Raw genomic sequence first — 21,383 nt, forward strand, 5'->3', positions numbered from 1 at the left:
AAGAACATGGATGGACGGAAAACCTCAGCACTGATATAACAGGCTGCCTGACAGAAACTACGATGCCTTGGCATGAAAACACTTCATCCAGCTTTGTCCATATATCCTGTTTTGGGGGAAATTACTAGCTGAGCTGTTTAACGTGTAAAGCTGTCCACAAAAGGTAAGAAAGGGTCAGTGCCATAATAGATAATATTATAGATATTATTATAAAGCAGTCATCTTATCAACCAAATAAAACCAAATATATTGTTTGCTGCTTGTTTTAGTAAAGTTTTAATTTTTAATATTTTATTTGGACACGCAGGAGACGCCAAATCATTGCACTTCCACGTTTTAAATCCAGGGGGCAGCATGGAGTGTTTTCTTCTCATTTTTTAAAATTTCTGGTGCGCGTTTTGTCCTGTCTGGCTTGCCGTAGATACCCGGTCTTGTAGGTCGGGCATGCCCGTGAACCATCCCCTGCGAAATCCTCTGCCAGCGCCTTCAAGAGAGCGATTAACGTTCGCTTACAGAGATATGTGACACATACTGCATTTAACGTTGTCTTTCTGTCCAGCGGATAAGCAATAAGTCCAGCAGAAGCGTGCGGAAAATTGCGAGCAGGACCCGAAAAGTGTCCGTCCGTTTTGTCCTACAAAGGCGCGGAGTGTTTGACAGCGGCAGGGCCCAACGGTAGTTAACTGCCTGAGAAGGAGGACGGCATCCAGAGGTCTACATGAAACAATAAAGACGGTCCTCTGTGCAGGAAAACAAGTGCCAACATGAGGAAAGACGTGAGGATACTCCTTGTAGGGGAGCGTAAGTAGCAACTTCTTTAATCTTCACTAGCTAATATGCTAGTAGCTACAGCTACTTTCTATCAGTTACATATCGTGTGATGAGCTGTGAGAGTCAGCGGAATAGCTTCATTATCCCACAGAGCTTGATAATCACACACTTCGACTGGTCCTGTTATTAGAATAAATAGCAGGCTTTGTTTATGTCGAGCGGTCATAGCCAAATCATTATCACATGGTGCATGACAGCTGCCTCATCAGGGCTTACATGCACTGCTCGGCTCGCTGCTTCTTATTTGAAGGGAAAATGTGAGCCAAACAGTACAGTTTGGAGTATGGACATCACTATAGCTATTTTATGTTGATATCTGTAGAAAATGTTTGTGTACCATTTTTGTGGCTTGTGAGTCATTCTCAAAGTATGTGTAATGGGATTCAGGGAGAGTCTGAAACCATGCATGCACAAACAGAACAATTACAAGTCAGTTAGGGTGGTTTATTTAACATATTATTGTAGTATTTGTTAACGCGATAGTGATCTGAAGGCAAACCTCTGTATGTTCTAAAGAGTCCTAAAACAGAATATCAATACTACAGATTAGATGTGATACAAGTATTTGTATTTTTTTTAAAAAAAACTACAGTTGCTTTAATTGGTTAATTACTGTAATTTGGCTTATCGGAGTCAAGCGATGAGGATTTAGGAGGATGTAAACTGAGTTTATTAACTAAAGTCCTCTTAATTGGGATACAGCCTTGGTAAGAAAAGCAGAGAAGTAATTAAGTGGTAATAAACACCCCCAGATATCGCAGGGTATAATAAATATGTGAATCATGATTTTTTTTGTGCGTTTTTAATTGTATATTTGTAGGTGACATATTCTGATAGTTCTGTATTATTAAGTGATTGAAGAGCTATTGTGCCGATTAGATGGTGTAAGAGTTTTGAGCTGTGACAAAGATCACAGGAATTCAAAGACTTCTGGAAATACCGTGAAGTTAAGGTCATTCTGTGGTATAAAAAGTTTTATTGGCTTAAGATAACATAACACATGATAAGATAAGGTACGAAATACTTTATTCATTTCAAAAATTGGGAAGTTCTTGTTGAAATGAAACAGTCTATAGTAAAATAGTTTGAATAAACAGAATAAATATTTAAGCTTGTTTAAAAATACAGGAAGCATAAAGAAATTTCACATAAAAACTACACAAGAGAAAGAGGGTGAAAGAATCTAAACGCACTGCTATTACAAAAAACTTTATCTCTTATTAAAAAAAATTAACATCTATGTAGTACAACGAAGCAAAATATCTTATTTAATAAGTCAAAATAAAATAAAATATAGTTTAATACATTTAGCAAGAAAAAAACTACAGCAAATGAAAATAATAATGTTCACTGTTTCTCAAATGTTATTTCTTTGTCTTGTAAAATGGTTTACGTAAACTACTTGAAACCCAAAGTGATCTCCTCACTTTACTCATTTTTTTGGACTCAGAGCTTCAGAACCGGGAAGCTTGAAGCAGAAGATATTACATAAATCATCCATCCATCTATTTTTCTTCTGCTTAAATAATCCAGGTTCACCTTTGGGTTGGAGCCTATCACAACATACATTGGACAGCTTGGCACACTGGCTGCTCATCTATCACAGTCCTTAAATAAATGATTTGAACTTTTATTTTGAAGAGCTGTTTGTTGACCGATTGTGCCAGTTTTACATGGCAGAGGATATTATGGGTAAACAGCTGCATGTTTACAGATCCTGACCTTTTCAAGGACTTTGAAATGACCTGTAAAGCCAGCATGTCCCACCCTGCGTGTTTCACCGTGTCTGTTTGTTCTCTTTTGAGCACACATGTCGACAGTACTATTTATGTTCAAGTTGTGGCTCTTCAGGATGGCACACATTGCTACTTTAGGAGAGTTAGTGCTTAAGGAGGTGCAGCCAGAAAGCTACGTGCCAGCCTGTGTGTTATGAAGTTCAGGTTGTGAGATTAACTGTGAACACACCGAGAGGCAAATGGCAGGGAAACGCAGGGCTGCGGTTTCAAATAATTGCAATTGACTGTTAACGTCTATAAAAATGAACAAATATAAAAAATATCCTGTCACAGGAATCATCAGTGATGTCAGGGAAGTGGTAGCTTTGTCCAACTCACGATTCAAAAGTAAGTTTGCTGGAAAAAGGCAAATCACCACATTTCCAAAGCTGTAAATCGCTCATGTTTCAGGGTGTTTTGGCTTCATTTATTGCATTGTGTGATTCAACTAATCGTTCAGTCAACACATCATTTCACTCCCAGTCCTTAGATCTAGAGTTTGAGGTTTTTCTTGATAAATACTGCCTGTATTAACAAAATGGCAATGGCCACGTCCTGTGTGTAAGACGGATCATGTTGTTGTCGGCTGTTTACCTCGATTGTTATACATTTATTTTTTATTTTTTGTAAATCTGAAGCCTATCCAGCGATCATGGGGCGAGAGGTGGAGCAGACTCTGGACAAGTCTTCAGTGCATCACAGGGCTAACACAGAGAGACAGACAATAACAACTTAGAATCAACAATTACCTTAACCCCACTAACTGCATGTCTCGGACTGTGGTAGGAAGCCAAAGTATTCACAAGGGGGAGAAAATACAAACTCCATACAGAAAGGCTCCGGCCAGATTAACATACATGGAGTTGAACTCAGGAGTAGGGCTGTTCGATATAACGATATATATCGGATGACGATATAAAAACGTCTATCGTTTCATTTTACGCTATCGTTTGTTTCGTGGTGTCGCAAAATAAACTGTTTACAGCAATATTTTTTCATTATTTTGATGGTCACTGGAGTGGCTATATTAATTTCTTAAAGTTCTCTTTTTCTCTTACATTTAATATAACCACACTACAGACAGACAAGTGTTTGTTTTTATGCATTGTCGTTAGAAACAACGATGGTAAAACCACCACGTGTCCGCTTGTTCCACATAAACCTTTCACAATAAAGCTCAAGATCCTATTAAGACTTTTCAAAATAAACTGAATCACATGAAAGATGCAGATTATTTATGGATGAAAAGTAAAAAAGAGCTGTCGGGTGCTAAAAAATAGACCTTAGACTCAAACGTTAGAACAGGCTTTTCCCCGCAGCACGTTGTGTAATAAATATTCACAAAGAAAACGGCAGCCGTTACAACTTATGTCTAAAAATGTATCGTTTCATGCATCGGTTAAAACACTCGACTCCAGGTATGCGACGCGCAGCTGGAAACACTTCACGCAAGTCGAGCTTCCCGAGATTCACAGAATTTACAGAAAATGTTACATTTTTGTGATTTATATCGTTATCAGACGATAGATGTCTTAATATCGGGATATGAGATTTTGGTCATATCGCAGAGCCCTACTCAGGAGTGTTTTTTTGCTGTGAGGCAACAGTGTGGACCACCACACCTTAATATCTTAAATACTACTAAATCTACACTAATTTGAGTTTAAAATACTCATTTACATGACTTTATATGACTTTACTTTCAACAATTTGCTACATGTCAGACACTTTAACCCTCACATTCATATCAATAAGTGTCTTTCACCCTCAGTTAATAGTGTACAGTCGTAATGGATCAGTATATTATGATGGTTCTGTAAGTGCATGCTTTAGTTGGATGAAGAAGAAGGTGCTACCTTTGAACCTGTATTGATTTAACCGTACCATTAACAATAAACCTCTGTTGATTTGATGGTGGGGGTTTGTTATTAGATTTTGCAAATTCCTTAAGTTTAAAGTAAAGAAAGCTCTGATAATTACAGGTTTAATCATTTCTGGATGTTTTATTCACATAACAGTGTAGCTCTTTGACCTGCCTTTCCAGTGCAGGCCTATTTGCAGACTGCGTTACCTCTCCATGTTCTGGATTCACTGGATGGTGGCCTTTAGTGAGCGCTCAGCTGTGATCGGTGGCACTTGGCTGCAGCTCTTCAGCTGCTCTTATCTGTTCCTGTCATTTCACACATCACCCAGATCTGTCATGAAAATGGCAGAGTTTTTGCATGTTAATGACCCTGTTCTATCTTTTTCTTGTTGTGCTCTACAGCTAAGGTGGGGAAGACGTCCCTGATTATGTCTTTAGTCAGTGAGGAGTTTCCAGATGAGGTATGTGTGATGAGGCACTGTGGTTATGGTTAAAAGCCTCCTTTTGAGTGTTCACTGTTGACTGTCATTTTATCATTGTTTGACATCATTGTCCTGTTTTCCAGGTTCCACTCCGAGCTGAAGAGATCACCATCCCAGCCGATGTCACCCCGGAGAGGGTGCCCACACACATTGTGGACTACTCAGGTATCTCCCCCTCTACACACAGTCTTTCAAACTGAAACAAGAACAGTGTAGCTAATAAAAAGAAGCCCATTCAAATCCTTCCGGTACAAGGAAGTATTGAGTGTTCAGCTGACATCATTTTGTGCGTGGCTGCAGCTCTTATCTGTTCCACTGGGTTTCAAGATGTAGGTCATGAGAAGTGTCTCCATTTTTATTTGAGAAAAACAAAGTGACCACAAGAGGTGTTAGGTAACATAATACTGTACTAATTTTCCTTTTGCACAGAAGCAGAGCAGTCAGATGAGCAGCTGTATCAGGAAATATCCAAGGTCGGTGTTATTTCATTCTTGCTTTGCCCTGTTTGTGCTGCATATTGTTGATGTGTGCTTCATAAGGTAATGTTGCTTTTTCTCTTCTTAGGCTAATGTGATCTGCATAGTTTACTCAGTCAACAACAAGAAGTCGATTGAGAAGGTGAGCCTGGTGTCAGTGTACTTATGTTTCATATTACGACATAAGTTGGTTTCTTTGTAAGAAGTTGTCAAAAGCTGGTTGCTGTTATTATTTTACTGTCCATAAACAATCTTTAATGTTATCTTGGGGTGACACCAGAGAAGAGTAATGGATGTAGTGATGGAGGACATGCAGTGGTTGGTGTGACAGGGTGAGATGAAGGCGGTCGATCTGCTGTGGTGTCCCCTTAAGGGAGAAGCCAAAAGAAGAAGTTATTTACACTAAAGCTCACATTCATCCTTTCACACACACACAAATAAAGCTGTTTTAGAATCAGAATACTTCATTAATCCCATTTGAGATATGCAGCACTACCTCCTGAGCCAGCAACAACTCCAATACCATTAAACACCACGGTGGTCACTGGCATCCCTCATAATAAAAGTCAGATCATATTTCACCAGTTAAAAGCTTTTAATGTGACACTGCGGCAGAAATGTTTGATTTGCACTTCCAGTAGCTTTTACTGGGATGGTTGCCATAGACACAGACTGAATTACTCTGCATATATTGCAGTACTTTCATCAGACTGGGTTACCTTTTTTATTCAGTTTGGCCAGGCATTTATTTAAATGAAAACCTTTGTGTTGGTGCTGCATGTTTGTCATTGTGTGTTCCTTCTCTAGGTGACGAGCCACTGGATTCCTCTCATAAACGACAGAACGGACAAAGACAGCAGGTGTGTACGTCAGCTACGGTTATTTTTATCATCAGCTCATCTACCGACCGTTTTCTTACTTAACTTATTCAGTGTTTGGTCTATACAGTGTCAAAAATTGTAGTTAAATTTTTCTCCTCTTCCAACCAGAATAAACACGTTTACAGTATTATTTTTTTTTAAATGAGGCTGGAAAATCCTTCCCTTTAGATACCAACTGCTGATTTTAAAGCAATTATAAAAACACATGATCTACATGATCTAATTAGCTTTAGTCTGATTTTCTGTTGATTGGCTGATTGTTGCTGCTCTGTAATAAATGGCTTCACTGCAGGGTGCCATTGATTCTTGTGGGGAACAAGTCAGACCTGGTGGAGCACAGCAGCATGGAGACCATCCTGCCAATCATGAACCAATACCAGGATATTGAGACGTGTGTAGAGGTAAAGCAAAAGTGATACAAACAGACACACACACACTTGGACTCATAACTATGATTGGGTCTATTGAGGCTGTTTGGAGGTCCCACTCAGTTAAATGTCAAAGTCTGATGAAACTGTTGAGAGCAGTGAAACTGCAAATAAAGTTTAAAAGGCTGATTGAAAATCCAATACTGGCAGAGTGTGTCAGAGAGAGACAACCTGTGTGGAGGACAGATTGACCCCCAGCTGCTCTTAGAGTGCAATCCAGATCCTGACTGCACATACACTCTGAGACCTGAATAGATTTATATTACTGCGCTCCGGGGCCACAGCCTGCTGACTGACTGAATGTGCCGTGAGGCTCGGCTGTCATGGAGCGAGGGAATGGGAATCTGCCTCCCTCTGCGTTTATTCAAATTTCCCTCTGCCGCCTGCGACGGCTCGGTCCTGCCCTTCTGAGCTGGCTTAGTTACGAGGTTAAAAGAGGGACGCATGGTGGACGTGAGGGACAGCACATACACAGTGGGAACAGACTGGGGTCAGTCACTCTGCTATGAGAAATATGTGATCCTGTGAGGTTCTTAGATTTCAGATATAACTGTGTCAAAAATAAAAGCAGCAGCACAGTTTAAAGTACAGTCTTTATGAAGCTTTTTAGAAAATCATGTTTAAGATAAGTCTGCATTTACTCAACCCCCCCAAATGAGATGTTTTTAAGGGGAAATGATCAGAATTATTTGGACAGTAAGCTGCATTTTAAGTCAGTTTTTTATATGGACTGCAGTACCCAGTATAATGTTCAGAATCTCCTTAAGTCAGAACTGTGTTGTGCCTGAGTTTAGTATTACCTACTTCATGCATTCAGCTCTTTTTCTATTCATTTATTTTTTGTTTATTGAAACCATTCATAACAACATGGTAACCTGAGCTGCACAGTGGATCAGTGGTTAGCACTGCTGCCTCACGGTTAGGGCTCTGGGTTCAAACCTCCGGCTAATGAAAAGCATGTTCTGTCAGCCATGCTTTCGTCATACCCATCATACTCTTGGAGAAGAGATTCTCAATCTCAAGAGTTTCACTTCCTGGTAAATAAAAGTTTAAAATAAGGCGGCCTGTTTTTCTCTCAGTGCTCTGCAAAAAACCTGAAGAATATCTCCGAGCTGTTCTACTACGCCCAGAAGGCCGTTCTCCACCCAACAGGACCCCTGTACTGCCCAGAGGAGAAGGAGGTGGGTTCTGACTTGTTGAACACAGGTAGCTTTAATGGAAATGTTGGTTTGCAGCGTTCAGAAACCTGGTGGAGTTCATACAGGTTTGCCTGCTTTAGGCCTAGAGACAGGACAGCGACTATCAGCCAACCAGTGGTTACTAGGGAAAAGATGTGTGTGTTCCCCCACTGGTTGCAAATAGTTGCTGGCAGTTGCTGTGAAAGTGTTAAAGTTCCATTCACACAGGCTTAGAGACCGGTGCTAACCTCTGGTCTCTAGGGAAACCAGAGAGTGGCTTATGGAAGTTGCTTGCGTGAAATTGGTTGCAAAGGGGAATACAGTGCTGCACTGAAACCTCCTTGTGACTGCTTTGCCACTGTTGCCAGTAGTTTACATTGGAGATGTCGACTTGTCTGAAAACCCTTCAAGTGGCAGTGAAACTGTGAAAAGGGAAAAGAGACTGCTCACCTTTCAAGTAAAAGCTGAACCTTTTGAAATGTGTCCACTGCAGCGGTAAGGCACAGCTCAGAGTTCAACTAATAGTTTAAACTACCGCTCAGCCAGTAGTGAGTGCGTGTTTGCAGATAAAACAGCATCTACTGTGGAAACTATGGGCAGCTGTGTCAATCTGCTGGCAATCAATCGCAAGGAAGTTTTAAGTGCATCCTCTTTGTGACCGATTTCAGCTGGCAACAAGTAGCAACCACTCACGAGCAGACTAGAAAAGATTTTTCACTAGCGGCCGGAGGTTGTCAGGGATACACCGACCAGGCTGTAGGTCTGTGACGGCATTATTCTTTGATTACACTCGCAATAAAATCTGCAACTGTGCAAGAATCACCTAAATCTGTTCTTCATGTATTTTATCCTCACTGTGGCCTGTTTTTCTGTTAGAGAGAGATCAAGAGTAAAGCTAAGGAAATAAGAAAAGCAGATTTAAATCTTGGTGCATCACAGAAGTGTATTTTGTCTCCTAAAAAATTGTATTTCTCCTGTATTACAGCTGAAGCCTTCATGCATTAAGGCTTTAACAAGAATATTTAAAATCTCTGACCTGGACAATGACGGCACCCTTAATGACAGCGAGCTCAACTTCTTTCAGGTAATGTTTTCCTCTTTAGTAACATCAGCGTCTGTTGGTTAGATTGTGAGTACTGAGACGGTTTAAGGTTCAGTGTTGGTCTGTTTCTTTATGAGGAAAACAACCTGTAACGGGTTTAGGGAGATGGGCTTTGACATGAAACAGTGCGCTCATAACAACACATGTCACAGCAGCAGCATCTGAAAACTGCATATATGTTGTGTATGCATATAGAGAACATGCTTCAATACACCACTGGCACCCCAGGCGTTAGAGGACGTAAAGAACGTGGTCAGAAGAAACATGATGGATGGAGTCAAAGACAATGGGCTCACGCTCAAAGGTCGGACACTGCCCCGTTCTTCCTTTGTTTTTATGTGTTTCTTATACTTAGTGGCTTTGTGAACATAATTCGTACTGTCTGAATCACTTTTCTGAGTGTTCACCCTCTCTCTCAAATTGTGTCCACTTTTTTTCTTTTTTTTAATTGCAGGCTTCCTCTTCCTGCACACCCTCTTCATACAGCGAGGTCGGCACGAGACCACATGGACCGTGCTGAGGAGGTTCGGTTATGACGACGACCTGGAGCTCACGCAGGAGTACCTGTTCCCCCTGTGAGTGCAGATTAGTTTGCATGTCACTTTGAGGGGTGTTCAATTTTAAGCAAGAAGTGGAGAAAAAAGAAGGTACCTGAATAAAACCAGAAAGCTGCAAATTCACCAAAACGTATGTTTTTGTTCCTTTATACCAGGATAAAGATCCCTCCAGACTGCACCACGGAGCTTAACCACAACGCTTACCTCTTTCTTCAGAGTGTCTTTGACAAGCATGACAAAGTGAGTGGTCATGTTTGTTGGTTTGTTTTTTCCCTTAGCACTTTTATTTCCATATTTATGACTAGATTTCAGCAAGATGAACCTTTCTGTGCTCAATTGAATTTGTGTGTGTTTATCTCTGCGGTCTTCCAGGACAGAGACTGCGCGCTGTCGCCAGAGGAGGTGAAAGACTTGTTTAAAGTGTTTCCCTACATGCCCTGGGGTCCAGATGTAAACAACACAGTTTGCACTAATGAACAGGGATGGCTCACATACCAGGGATACCTCTCCCAGTGGACGTGAGTGTGTATATTGTTACGCATCTGTTTTAACTCCATGCACCTTGAAAAACTTCACTCTGGGACAGATTAACAGGCACTTCTCAGTCATGTAAAATCTTCTCACTTCTCTTCCTTTCCTTTGGTAGGTTAACAACATATCTGGACGTGCAGCGTAGTTTGGAGTACTTGGGTTACCTCGGCTACTCTATTATCTATGAGCAGGAATCCCAAGCGGCTGCAATTACAGGTAGGTAGAATTGGGAAGTAATAAAGTACAGATACTTTGTTACTGTACTTAAGTACAATTTTCAGGTATTTGTGTTTTACCTGAGTAGTTTTCTTTTTTTACTCCCAACATTTTTAAATAAATATATGTATATCTGTCTATACATTTTCAAAACAGGCTCATTACTTTTGGTTTTAACACATTTGCGTTAATATTTTGTCGCTGCGAACCTCCACGTTTGAGCCTAAACAGAAACGCATTAAAGGCAGTCCTGTTTGTTTATTAATCAGCAGAGGATGTCTCAATAAAAAGAGATGACGCGTGCCAAAGTCAGAGGTTAAAAGTGAGAGGGTGTTTTTATTGATTTATGTATTTATCGCCACAACACTGGAACGACTCCAGGTGTCTGTAAGTTGTGGTTGCGCTGCTTCGCATCTAGCTAGCTCTGCTGATGAGGGAGAATAAAAGGAGTGGCAGTGTTTTTATCACCTCAACAAACATCAGCAAAATCACATATAGGGTCTGTACATGTGACATATATATTTTTTTAAATTATTATTGAGAAACATGCTGCAAATCAAACTGAGGTAGACTGTGCTTTTTAAAGGTTGCATGAAAATCCTCTGCAGGTTAGTGCAGGATAAACAGTTTGCAGTACTGTGATGGATTTAGAGTTAAGTATAGCCTGTGACTGCTGCACAGTGGCTGTGGATTCATAGTCAGAGTTGTTACATCAAGTGTAGCAGAGATTCATTCATGATTTTCAGCTGATGATGCTGAGATCCATTGACTGAATTCCACCTTCATACCAACTTTATGCAGTCCAATATAAAGACAGCATAAGCAGTGTACTGTCAGTGTAGAGGATGGAAATCAGCCAGGACAACTCATGAAACATCTGCTGACATCTGGTTGAATTCAGTTGTGTCCATCCACAAAGAGCAGCAGGTCAGCTGATCACAGCCTGTACACTAAGAAAATTTACCGCAGCGCACAGTAGAAATCGTTGAGTTTTGATCCATTACAACTGATTTTAGAGATCCTGCTGAATCCACTTTATCCCCTGATTGTGCTCATTTTCCTGTTTTGAAGCAAAGTCACCATCTACAATGTAGGCAATGTTTATTTTCCTTTTTTTATTTTTATTTTCCAAGCTGAGTATAATTAAATTGTATTCGCATGTATGTTATTTCATCATTATGTTAAAATAGCACAAGGTTCAGTTCACAAAAAAGAAACCTCCAAAGAGCTCATTTTACTTACATTGAGTACATTTCAGAGGTTAAGTACCGAACTTAAGTACAGAATGTCTGTACTTTTACCAGCTTTGTATATTACTAATTGTATTATAAAGCTACAAGAAAAATGTTTCCTGTTCCTTCAGTGACCCGTAACAAGCGCATTGACCTGCAGAAGAAGCAAACCCAGCGCAGCGTCTTCCGCTGCAACGTTTTAGGAGCACGGGGCAGCGGGAAGAGCGGCTTCCTCCAAGCATTTCTCGGCAGGAACCTGCAGGTCAGTGGAAATCTTTAACAGAAAGCCAGTTAAACTTTATGAAACATGCTAATTCTGCAGCTATCGCAACTGTTTCCGATATGTACAAAATAAAGTGGGATGTATGAAGTGAATATAGGTACAGATCTTATAAATGGTGAGTAATTTTTAAAAAAAAAAGGTTAATTTTGAGGACTTTTACTCTAACTTGTCAGAATTTAAGGATAATGGTCACTATGATGAGGAAGCCTAAATTCTAACCAATGCAAAGCTCGTAATTAAGCCATTTTTTTCCTACCCTGTCTACATGGAGCACATCACAGGAGGACTTGCAGCTCTCAGTTGATTTTGCTTACAGATCCAGTGTTGAATGTGAACTCTGTTTCACTTTCAACACTGGATCAACATTTTATTATCATCATCATCTGTCACTGATTGATGGATGGCACTCAAGAGTCACACATGCACAGTTTGACTCTGAATTGGATAAGAGGAAGAGACTGGATGGATGGTTCTGTGCATTTTTACACAGCTTGGATCCCTAATAACATTTTGCCGTTCTTAATGAGGTTATATTCATAATCTAAATCATCAAAAATTAACTACATAATGTAAAATAAAGAATTTTTTCCCCTAAATTAAATAAATAAATAAAACAATAGTCTTGACGGGCGACACTGGCTTTGCTTTCCTCCACAGCGACAGAGGCGGATTAGAGAAGAGCACAAGTCCTTCTATGCCATCAGCACGACTTACGTTTACGGTCAGGAGAAGTACCTGCTGGTAAGATCCATTTACTCTGAGGAGTCATCAGCTGCTCGCTGGATTACTGCTATATAATCTGAGTGCTTTACTGAGTTTCAGCATTACAAATGTTAATCCCTCCGTCTGCACCCTCTGTTGCTCTGTCCCTGCTCCCTGCCCTGGCTGCTCACTACAAGCTCCACGAGATGATGCCGGATTTAGACTTCCTGACGGAGATGGACTTGGCCTGCGATGTGGTCTGCCTGGTGTACGACGTCAACAATCCTCGCTCATTTGAGTACTGCGCAAAAGTGTACAAGGTGTGTAAACTGAGAGCATCTTATCAGGCCTTATTTTAAAAGTCTTGCCTCCTGACATGGAGTTCTTGTGTTGGCAGCAATACTTCATAGACAGCAAGACGCCGTGTGTGGTGATAGCCGCCAAGTCGGACCTGCACGAGGTGCGGCAGCACTACAGCCTGTCGCCGCATGACTTCTGCCGGAAACACAAGCTCCACCCACCCCAGCCTTTCACCTGCAGCACGAACGAAGCACCCAGCAAAGACATCTACACTAGACTCACCACCATGGCTATGTACCCGTAAGAATTAAAATTCAGCTTCACTGTTTCTTCGCCACTTGTGCTTCTTTTACCTCTCTCTTGGGTGATTTTATGACATTTAGCACTCAGTGATGTTAGGAAAATAAATACTAGCCACCTTCAATGTATTGTGTAGCACTGAAACTTTACAGTTTGGACCTTAACCCAATGATTTTTGCAATCATTCGATCACACCGGTCAGTACACGAAGACTTGACACTCTGAAATACACTGCAGCCAGTTCTTTAATTTATGGGCCCTGCAGGGTGTCCTAAGTCCTCAAAGCTCTCTGAGCAGATTGGATTTCAGTAGCTTAATTAATTGGCACTTAACGGATGTGCCCGTTAAAGCTCATTGTAGCAGTCCACAAATCCTATTGGCTAAAATCTGAAATCATTGGATCTGCTGCGCTCTAGAGCATTAGTCTGAGTAGATTTAAGCAGAAGTGCTTACTGAAAGGCGACTTTCTGCTGAGAGCCAGAGAGTAGACTGCTCCGGCGACTTGTAGTTAACTCAGTTATTAGATGAAATAGAATAAAGTCTGAGCTTTAAACTCAGCACTGTGTTGATTTTTACTTTGATTTTAATCGTACAGCGCTTGGTAATTGTAGCATTATCATGCATGCTGTGTGGTCAACTCTCAGACTTCCTGTGCAACTCTACAAAACTGCCCGGATCTTCACTGTGTAGCGTAAATGTTGGTAAGTTTATTGTGTCAAACAATAAGCTCCCATCACTCAGGCGTCATTAGTTTCTAAAGGTGTTTAACAGTTACATTTTAATGCGTAGCAGGTTCAGTGCTTTAGCTGTCTCAGCAGTGAAGCTGCAGATAGTTTGTTTGGTCAGCTGAAACCACTGTGGCTGTCTGTTATTTACAGGTGACTGTGGTCTCTGAAAACTCGTATTGCATAAGCCACGTTTTTCTCTGGTTTTAGCTGCCTCTGAAGTATCTAAAAGTAAACGCAGCTGACAAAAAGTCAGTCTGAGATTGTTTTAGTTGTGATGTCTGTTTTGTGGTTTTCCCTCCTTTCCTCTTGTTTTGTGTTACAGATATCAGTAATTCTATTCCATTGGATGAAAGTAAGAGTTTGAGGTAACCAACAGCAGTGCAGGTTTCATATTACAGTGAAGGTCATGCTTTGATGTAGTTTAGCAGTTAAACAAACTTAATTGCTTTTTATCTGTCAGGCTTTGGTCCCTCCTCCTGTGAGTGTGTGTCCTTCTGTGTTTGTGTGTGTGTTGGCGTGGTGGTGAATACACGCATTTCTGTGTATCTTTCTGCAGCCACGCCCGTCTCCGCTGCATGTGTGCCTGCAACAGGTGCACATATTGCCTCTGTCAGAACCTCCTCAAGTTGGAGCTGCTGCGCAGCATTAAGGCCCAACTCCGCACGGTCGTGTTCAACAGGTTCATACACAAAATAAACTCTAGTGTTTAACATAGACTCATTCCTCCTCTCTGTCTCCGATCCTGGGGCTGGACCTCCACGATGGGACGCAGAGAGGCTTTTACCCAAGCTCACTAACACTGGTGGTAGTGACAGCTCCTCTGCTTTCCCTCAGTGTTCCCCACTGGTCAGGTTTACACTGCATATCAACTGTAAGGAGAGGGGGACACCATTATTGTTTAAATATTTCTGCTGATAAATTATTGGCTTTTCCTGCCACAGTTGGGTTATAGTACTCGTACAGAGCAGGCTGTTCTCTGCTCAATTAGAAACACAGTGATGAAGTCGTTAGCAGTAGTAAAGTTAATAATAATATAGTTAACAGTTAATCTCTGTTATCAAATGATGATCGTGTTTCCCAGAGGTCATTGTTTCAGCTGAATAAGAGCTGAAGGTCTTTAAATCTTCTGCACCGTGTGGGAAAATGCGTCCTCAGACTTTCTCAGGCAGGTCGTCAGGAATGCGTAGAGTTAGCAGCTGTAGCAATGACACAAATAAAAACCAGCTGCTTGACTGTCGATGCAGTTGTGGGTGGATTTTGTGCTATTCAGTGAAGTTTAAACTGTGACGTCAGTTTATCTCTATCAGCTGCAGAGAGATTCTGATGCTGCAGATGGTTCATTTCCTAAAATTCCAAAAGTTATTTTTCCAACTTTAAAATCATAACACATTTGGAATAATATTACATCAATTTACATGCAGCATATTGACTATTCTCACATTCACTGACACAGGCCAGACACAACTGTCTGTAGACCCTAACGGCCTGCTGTCTTGGCTCAGGAGTTCTCTGAGTGAATGAATAAAAGCCTTGTTAAAAGCTCTTAAGCAGGAACTCTTTGCTTGTGATTTAGGACTGCTGGGAGTAACTTCCCTATAAATGATGTCAGATATCTCGCTTTCTGCTCCAGCTCCAGGCAGCCGAGCCGCTCTCTGTACAGTCTGACACGGCGAGCTGTGACGGTGCTCTGCCAGCTAACAAACAGCCTGGTAGCCAGGGAGGTACCTGTGTGACTGTGTTGCGATGCATGATGCTTGCACCACAAACTCGGCTCCTAATACTGACTCCCACACTAACATGCAGTAAAAGAAACTTCAGCCCCAGATAACTGATCGCTTTATATTTGTGAATTTTTTTTAAAACTAAATAACAGAATTTTTATGTTGGCCTGAATTTTGAATGATAAAAAAGGAACTTTGATGATTCCAGGTGTGAATTAGAGCTTTTCTCCGAGTCACGTGTGCCCCCTCCTGTCCTGCAGTGGATATGCAGACAGTAAATTTGACTAACAGGCTTTGTGTGCACAAAATGAGAAACAACCAATTTCTTTGGTTTGTTTGTGGTTCAAAATGAAAACGTCATTGCTCTCTACATGTTTGCATGTTTGATTTCATTCACAGAGAAGTATGTTAAAAAGCACCTTTTGCCTGTTACATCTGTTTCCAGCTGTTTGATTATTTGTGACGTTTTCAGCCTTATTTTGTCTCCATTTCCATTCTTAACCTTGAAGTCTGCGCCCACAGGAGAGACATTAGTCTGAAAAGCATTGCTCTTAATGGGCGAAATAAAAACTAAACCAGTCTGTTTCTTGTCCTCCTGAAGGGTTAAGACTTGATGAACTGATGTTTGAAATCAAATGTGTTTAAATGATTGAATTTGATTGTTTTTGTTCTTCTCCAATTACTCGGTCATTTCATCCTGTTTTCCCCTCCTGTCTTCTATTTCCTGTCTTTGTGTTCTTCCTTCCACTCTGTAGGTGTTCACGCACACGTTTGTGGCTGCCCCTCGTCCTCTTCCTCTTGCATGTGTTCACTCTCTGCTAATCTGCATGGCTCACCTGTTCACTTCAGCCTCTGTATTTAAAGGCATGCCTCAGTCCTCTGTGAAATACTGCCATCTGCTGGCAGCTGGGGAAGGTTCTGCATCTGTCTGTACAGTGTAGTGAGCTTGGTGTTTGAATTTAATTGCGCAGGTTTGCTGAGCTACACTGCAGGTGTGAATGTGTTTAAATGTGTTTTGAGTGCGTGCGTTTCTAATTTTTGTAAATTATTGTTAGTCACTCAGGCAGGGCTAGATGAAGTGTTGCACTCAACAACTAACCCTTGTGTCGACATTGTCTCTGGGAGTTGTTATCAGTGACCTTAATCAGGCAGAGTGAGGGCCTGACAACCTAAAATCTAACATTAAAGTAACATTTCCGGTCCGATTGATTACAAGCATCGAGATTAAGGTGCATTGAGCCAAAGTGCTCATTAAGATTAGAAATTAACTGAGTAACAAGTACAGACCATCCTTTATACTCTGTTGTTAAAGAATGTAACACGCCAAGAACACAAACTATTATTTTATTTGGTAACAAACTATACAGCTTGTTTATGGTGTGTGTGTGTGTGCTTTTGTTTGAGATATGAAATGAAAGTTGGTCAGGTATCGTTGTGGTTGTGTTCAAGCTTTTGTTTCAGAGTTGGTGTTTGGCCTACTTTTCGGACTCAGTGGAGCTGGGCGATACAGATGACTCTTTAGTATTTTTCACATGCTCTCGTTTATCTTATTGGTGCATTTTATTGTATCTCCTTCACTCTTATAAATAAAAACAGTTGTTTTGTTTTTTGTTTTTTAGAAAAGAAGAAATAACCAAAATAACTACTTCACATCAGCTAAAAGGGAAAATCTATTTTGCTGAAAAAGTGTAGTTAATAGTTTTTACTGTTAATGAGGATATAATGTAATATAGAACCAAGTATATACAGTATGCACCACATATATGTGGCCATTTCCTCATTTTATGTAAAAACAGTTCCCACACATATAGTATTTCTCGGCTTCAGTCTCCCTCGTGAATATTTCCGGGGTTTTTTTTCGTCTCCTGTGATTAAAGACTATATTTTTAAGTGCTGTTGGGTCAGACCAAACCTGACAATATTCTTTTTAGCTCAAACAAGTGTTTAAAAAAACAAACAAACAAAAAACACGAATGTTTTTCTGAGCAACCAGAATATTAGGATGGCTGTAAATAGATTTTCTACCAGCAGCCGCCCACAGACTGTGTTTGCAGGCCTATTTATGTCAATGAGGTGATGGTCAGATAACCTATAAAGATAGCCATTACCATTTCCTACTGATTCAGACTACAAAACCACAGTTGAAAATTTTTTTTAAGTGAATGCCTGCACAGACCAGCATCGTGTGACCGGACCACAGGCACGGTGTAGAGTCCACACAGAAACAGAGTTTTGATGAAAATTTGGTAAAAGCAAACGACAGCAGTGCAGATGCAGACCCCGTGTAAACTCTAGTCTGTAAAGGACGTGCATCCTTCCTTTATTCGATGCCAGAAACAAAGGATAAACTCTTAGGGACAGAGTCTACATTTTATTTCTACAACAACAACTATTGTTGCGCAATCACAACTACAGTTGCCTCACGGTGCTTTATATTTTAAGGTAAACCCTACAATAATACAAGAAAAAACGAGAAGACCCCAACAATCATATGACACTCTATGAGCTAGCGCTTTGGCAACAACGGGAAGAAAAAACTAGCTTTTAACAGGAAGAATCCTTATGCAGAACCAGGCTTGGTGAGGGACATCTATCTGCTGCGACCGGTCATGATGAGGAGAATGAGGATCTTCTTTAAAATTAAGTGCAGGAGACTTTGTTGCCCTGCAGGCAAAACACAGTGTAAGATGCTTAACTGTCTTATACACTACAGCACATGAAAACATCCTTCCAGATTCCTCACGTGACAACATGCTGTCATTACTTTCACCTCGCTTACTTGAAGAAGAGATTCTTCTGATAAGATGACAGCTTGAGGGCCTCGTGCAGGTTTCCTGCTGTGCAATACTTATTTGCATATATCCTGTAGCTATGGCAACTCAGTTAACAGGTAACTGTGCGTGTCATTACGTGCTCCATGTTAATTACAATTATGAGAACCTGTGTAAGTGATTTCACTAAATGAATGAACAATGACTAAAGTATAAACACGTGTTAAAAAGAGATGTTGGTATATATTGTATGATGGTGTATGAATTATCTACCTAGCAACCAAGCAAACATCATCGTTTACTATGCCAACACCAATTTGTGTTTAAAACATGTTTACAGAAAGTTTTGATGTTCAGTAAACTGCACCTTCGTTTTTTTTTTTTGTTTTTAATCCCCAGAAAGAAAGTGTTAGCTGGTTGTTAGGGAAAATGTTTCTCGTAGAAACCACTGCCGCCCCTGAAAACTTCCGCTGCGTTGTGGAGGATGCTTGAACCGGGTTTCATGCTTTAATCACTAACTGAGCGGTTCTGGCTGTGATAAATGTGTTGATTGTTTAACAAATTCAAAGTACCTCCCTGCTTCACCTGCTGCATTTGACTCCTTTTGTGACTGTGTGAGAGGCTGCCTGGTTGGGTGGAGTTTGTGGGGTGGGGGTGGTGGTGAGGCAAGCTGCCTGCTGTCAGAGGAGGATTTCAGCCTGAAGCAGCAGGTTTCAGCCATCTCCATCGTGGAGGGGGGGGGGGGTCCATCTTTTATGGAGGCCTCCGCTGAACCAGTAATTCCCCCACAAAGGTAACGACAGAAATCAGAGAGAGGGGATGTTTGATTTTTATACCCATGGAAGGATGGGCGAACACATGCATGTGACTGTATCTCATAATGGCAGCAGGTTTATCAGGTTTTGACCTATAAGAGTCATGTCGATATCTACTGCCAGAGGCGTTTTCCTCTTTTTTTCAGTAGATGGAGCATGAGTCTGGCTTTTCTTTGGATCCTACGGGAGTAACAGGACATTTGAAGGGTTGAGTGGTGATCTGTCTGTCCCCAGATCAGCTTCTCAAATTTCCGATGAAGCTATACAATCAGTATATTATCTATACGGGGCACTTGGGCTACTCCCTTTCTCCTCCCTCCTCCTCCTCCGTTGCTTTTACCTGTCATTGCAGGCTGCATAGTTCACCTTGTGTTTCCTTCCAGCTCAGTCTGTTGTTTTAGAAGTTTTAACGCAGTTCTATGAAGCTCGGGTGGTGTCATGTACACACATGCGCTTAATCTTAAAATAATGCGTTGCCTACCTCATTGTTGCCACAGGTATATTTAGGTGTGAGATTTATTTCACTCTACGCCTCATTTAAATTAAAGCGCTGTTTAGATCTATACTCTGCATCAAAGCTGTTCTCTGCCCTTTGTGAGAGGAGATGAAGCCAAATTATAGAGAAATGATCCAATCAGCAGCACTGTAAATACCAAATTTATTTAGTTTAGACACCACCTGGGCTCCATATAATTTTAACAATCCTTTAAGGTACATAGCAGGTGCTTCTTTAAGACTCTGCTCTTTCCCTTTTTTACGTATCCCAAACTGAAACAAACAATGACAAGAGAAGGCATGTGTTTCTCTTTCATGCTGCCATGAGAGGATCCTCGGATTCGTCATTTGTGGTCAGGCTTTGGGAAGTTTTCACCCAGAGGGGGAAACACATGACTTTGTGTCATTTGGCAATTTCTCTCGTGGTTTTACGAGCAGCAAAATGTGGCACTAGATTCGTCATTGTGTTTTAAGCTGCTCCCCTTTTCTGCTATTCATGTATTTTCCCAGCCTCTCACCTGCTCTCTGTGTGTTTCCTGCTTCTTCTCTCAGGCACATGGCTCAGGCAGACCTGAAGAACTCCACCTTTTGGCTGAGGGCGAGCGTTGGCGCCACAGTGTTTGCCGTGCTGGGCTTCGCCATGTACAGAGCGCTTCTCAAACAGCGGTGATCAGACAGAACCAGACTTCCCCTCTCTGGTCCTTCTGTTGACTCTGCTCCTTCTCCTCCCACCACTCATACCTGGGGAAAGAAAAGACTCACAAAGACTGCCTGACCCACCAGCCAGGCCTCATTTCTTGGTCACCATGAACAAACGTGCAGACTTATAGGTACCTTTTATATAAGGGAGTGTGGTGTCTTTCTCCTTCTTTATGTTTTGAAGAGGGGGGCAGGTTACGTTTGAAACATCACCTCGGTTTGTAAATGCTGGCATCGTTTGGTCTGTTGGTTTAGTCTAGGTGAGATTAGACATGAGTAGTCAGCTGGTCCAGTCCTCTTTTTAATTCCCCCACCTCCTCAGGTCAGTATAATTAGATATTTGGACACCAGAGAGAGGCAGACATCCACAGATCCACCACAAAGGGACTTGAATCTGTTTATAGATATGTAGATGCAGGTATTATGTATGTATTCCTTTAAAAAAACATTTTAGGATCAAAGCTAAAGCCAGAACAGGAGGCGATGGGACAAAGAGCGCTGCATCTAACACTAAAAAGGTCACGGATGCCGTGCACTTGTTTATTTTGTGTGTTTAATTTATTAACCTGTTTCTCTCTCTCGTCTGTTTTCCGAGTGCACCGCATGAAACTCTGGGATTTTTTTCTTTTTCATGTATTTTTGTATTTAGTATTATCGAAGCCATTTTCATGGTGAACGACTACCTGCTGTCTGTTTTTATTTTTGTTTTTCTGCCTTTTGAATAAAGCTTTTTTCCTCCTTATATTTTTATGAAGTTAGACGCACCGTTTAAACCAGGCATCATCATATTAACAGCTGTTCGCCCTTTTTCCCACTTTGAGTCTTGTCATTCTTCATCTTCGGCGTTTTTAATAACGACTTGTGCCGTACGGATGCTGGTGGACAAGGACAAATGAAATGGTTTTAAATATCTGTAATAAATGACCTTTACACCCACTTATGTCACAGTGTGTGTTTGTGTGTCACTGAATAGAAGCAGCAGTCATAGTAGAAATGGTCATTGCTGTACTAGCTTT

General features: G+C 41.0%; 1 protein-coding gene across 8 annotated transcripts; it reads left to right on the top strand.

The window, feature by feature from the left end:
* Nucleotides 1-73: 73 nt before the first annotated feature.
* Nucleotides 74-21,303, top strand: rhot1a (ras homolog family member T1a). Of its 8 annotated transcripts, XM_035907953.2 has the most exons (21): nucleotides 74-163; nucleotides 560-801; nucleotides 4,873-4,931; nucleotides 5,036-5,117; nucleotides 5,382-5,425; nucleotides 5,517-5,570; nucleotides 6,236-6,288; nucleotides 6,602-6,710; nucleotides 7,817-7,918; nucleotides 8,901-8,999; nucleotides 9,213-9,321; nucleotides 9,472-9,592; nucleotides 9,730-9,814; nucleotides 9,947-10,092; nucleotides 10,221-10,321; nucleotides 11,685-11,815; nucleotides 12,494-12,577; nucleotides 12,736-12,858; nucleotides 12,936-13,138; nucleotides 14,423-14,545; nucleotides 20,221-21,303. In XM_035907953.2, exons 2-21 carry the CDS (start codon nucleotides 765-767, stop codon nucleotides 20,336-20,338), a joined length of 1,983 nt encoding a protein of 660 aa, XP_035763846.1. In that variant the 5' UTR covers nucleotides 74-163; nucleotides 560-764; the 3' UTR covers nucleotides 20,339-21,303. The 8 variants fall into 8 exon arrangements, with proteins under 8 accessions (XP_035763846.1, XP_006791635.1, XP_035763847.1 ...); XM_006791572.3 differs by lacking the exon at nucleotides 74-163 and having other exon boundaries at nucleotides 418-801; XM_035907954.2 differs by lacking the exon at nucleotides 74-163 and having other exon boundaries at nucleotides 418-801; nucleotides 5,385-5,425.
* Nucleotides 21,304-21,383: the final 80 nt, after the last annotated feature.

This window comes from Neolamprologus brichardi, chromosome 4 (genome assembly GCF_056152115.1).
Source record: "Neolamprologus brichardi isolate AB-2024 chromosome 4, ASM5615211v1, whole genome shotgun sequence".
Lineage (NCBI taxonomy): Eukaryota > Metazoa > Chordata > Actinopteri > Cichliformes > Cichlidae > Neolamprologus > Neolamprologus brichardi.

Coding starts and splice junctions, on each gene's coding strand:
- rhot1a (XM_035907953.2), top strand. CDS start 765: ATGAGGAAAGACGTGAGGATACTCCTTGTAGGGGAGC. Junction 6,289..6,601: donor AGAACGGACAAAGACAGCAG/GTGTGTACGTCA, acceptor GCTTCACTGCAG/GGTGCCATTGATTCTTGTGG. Junction 12,578..12,735: donor GTCAGGAGAAGTACCTGCTG/GTAAGATCCATT, acceptor GCTCACTACAAG/CTCCACGAGATGATGCCGGA.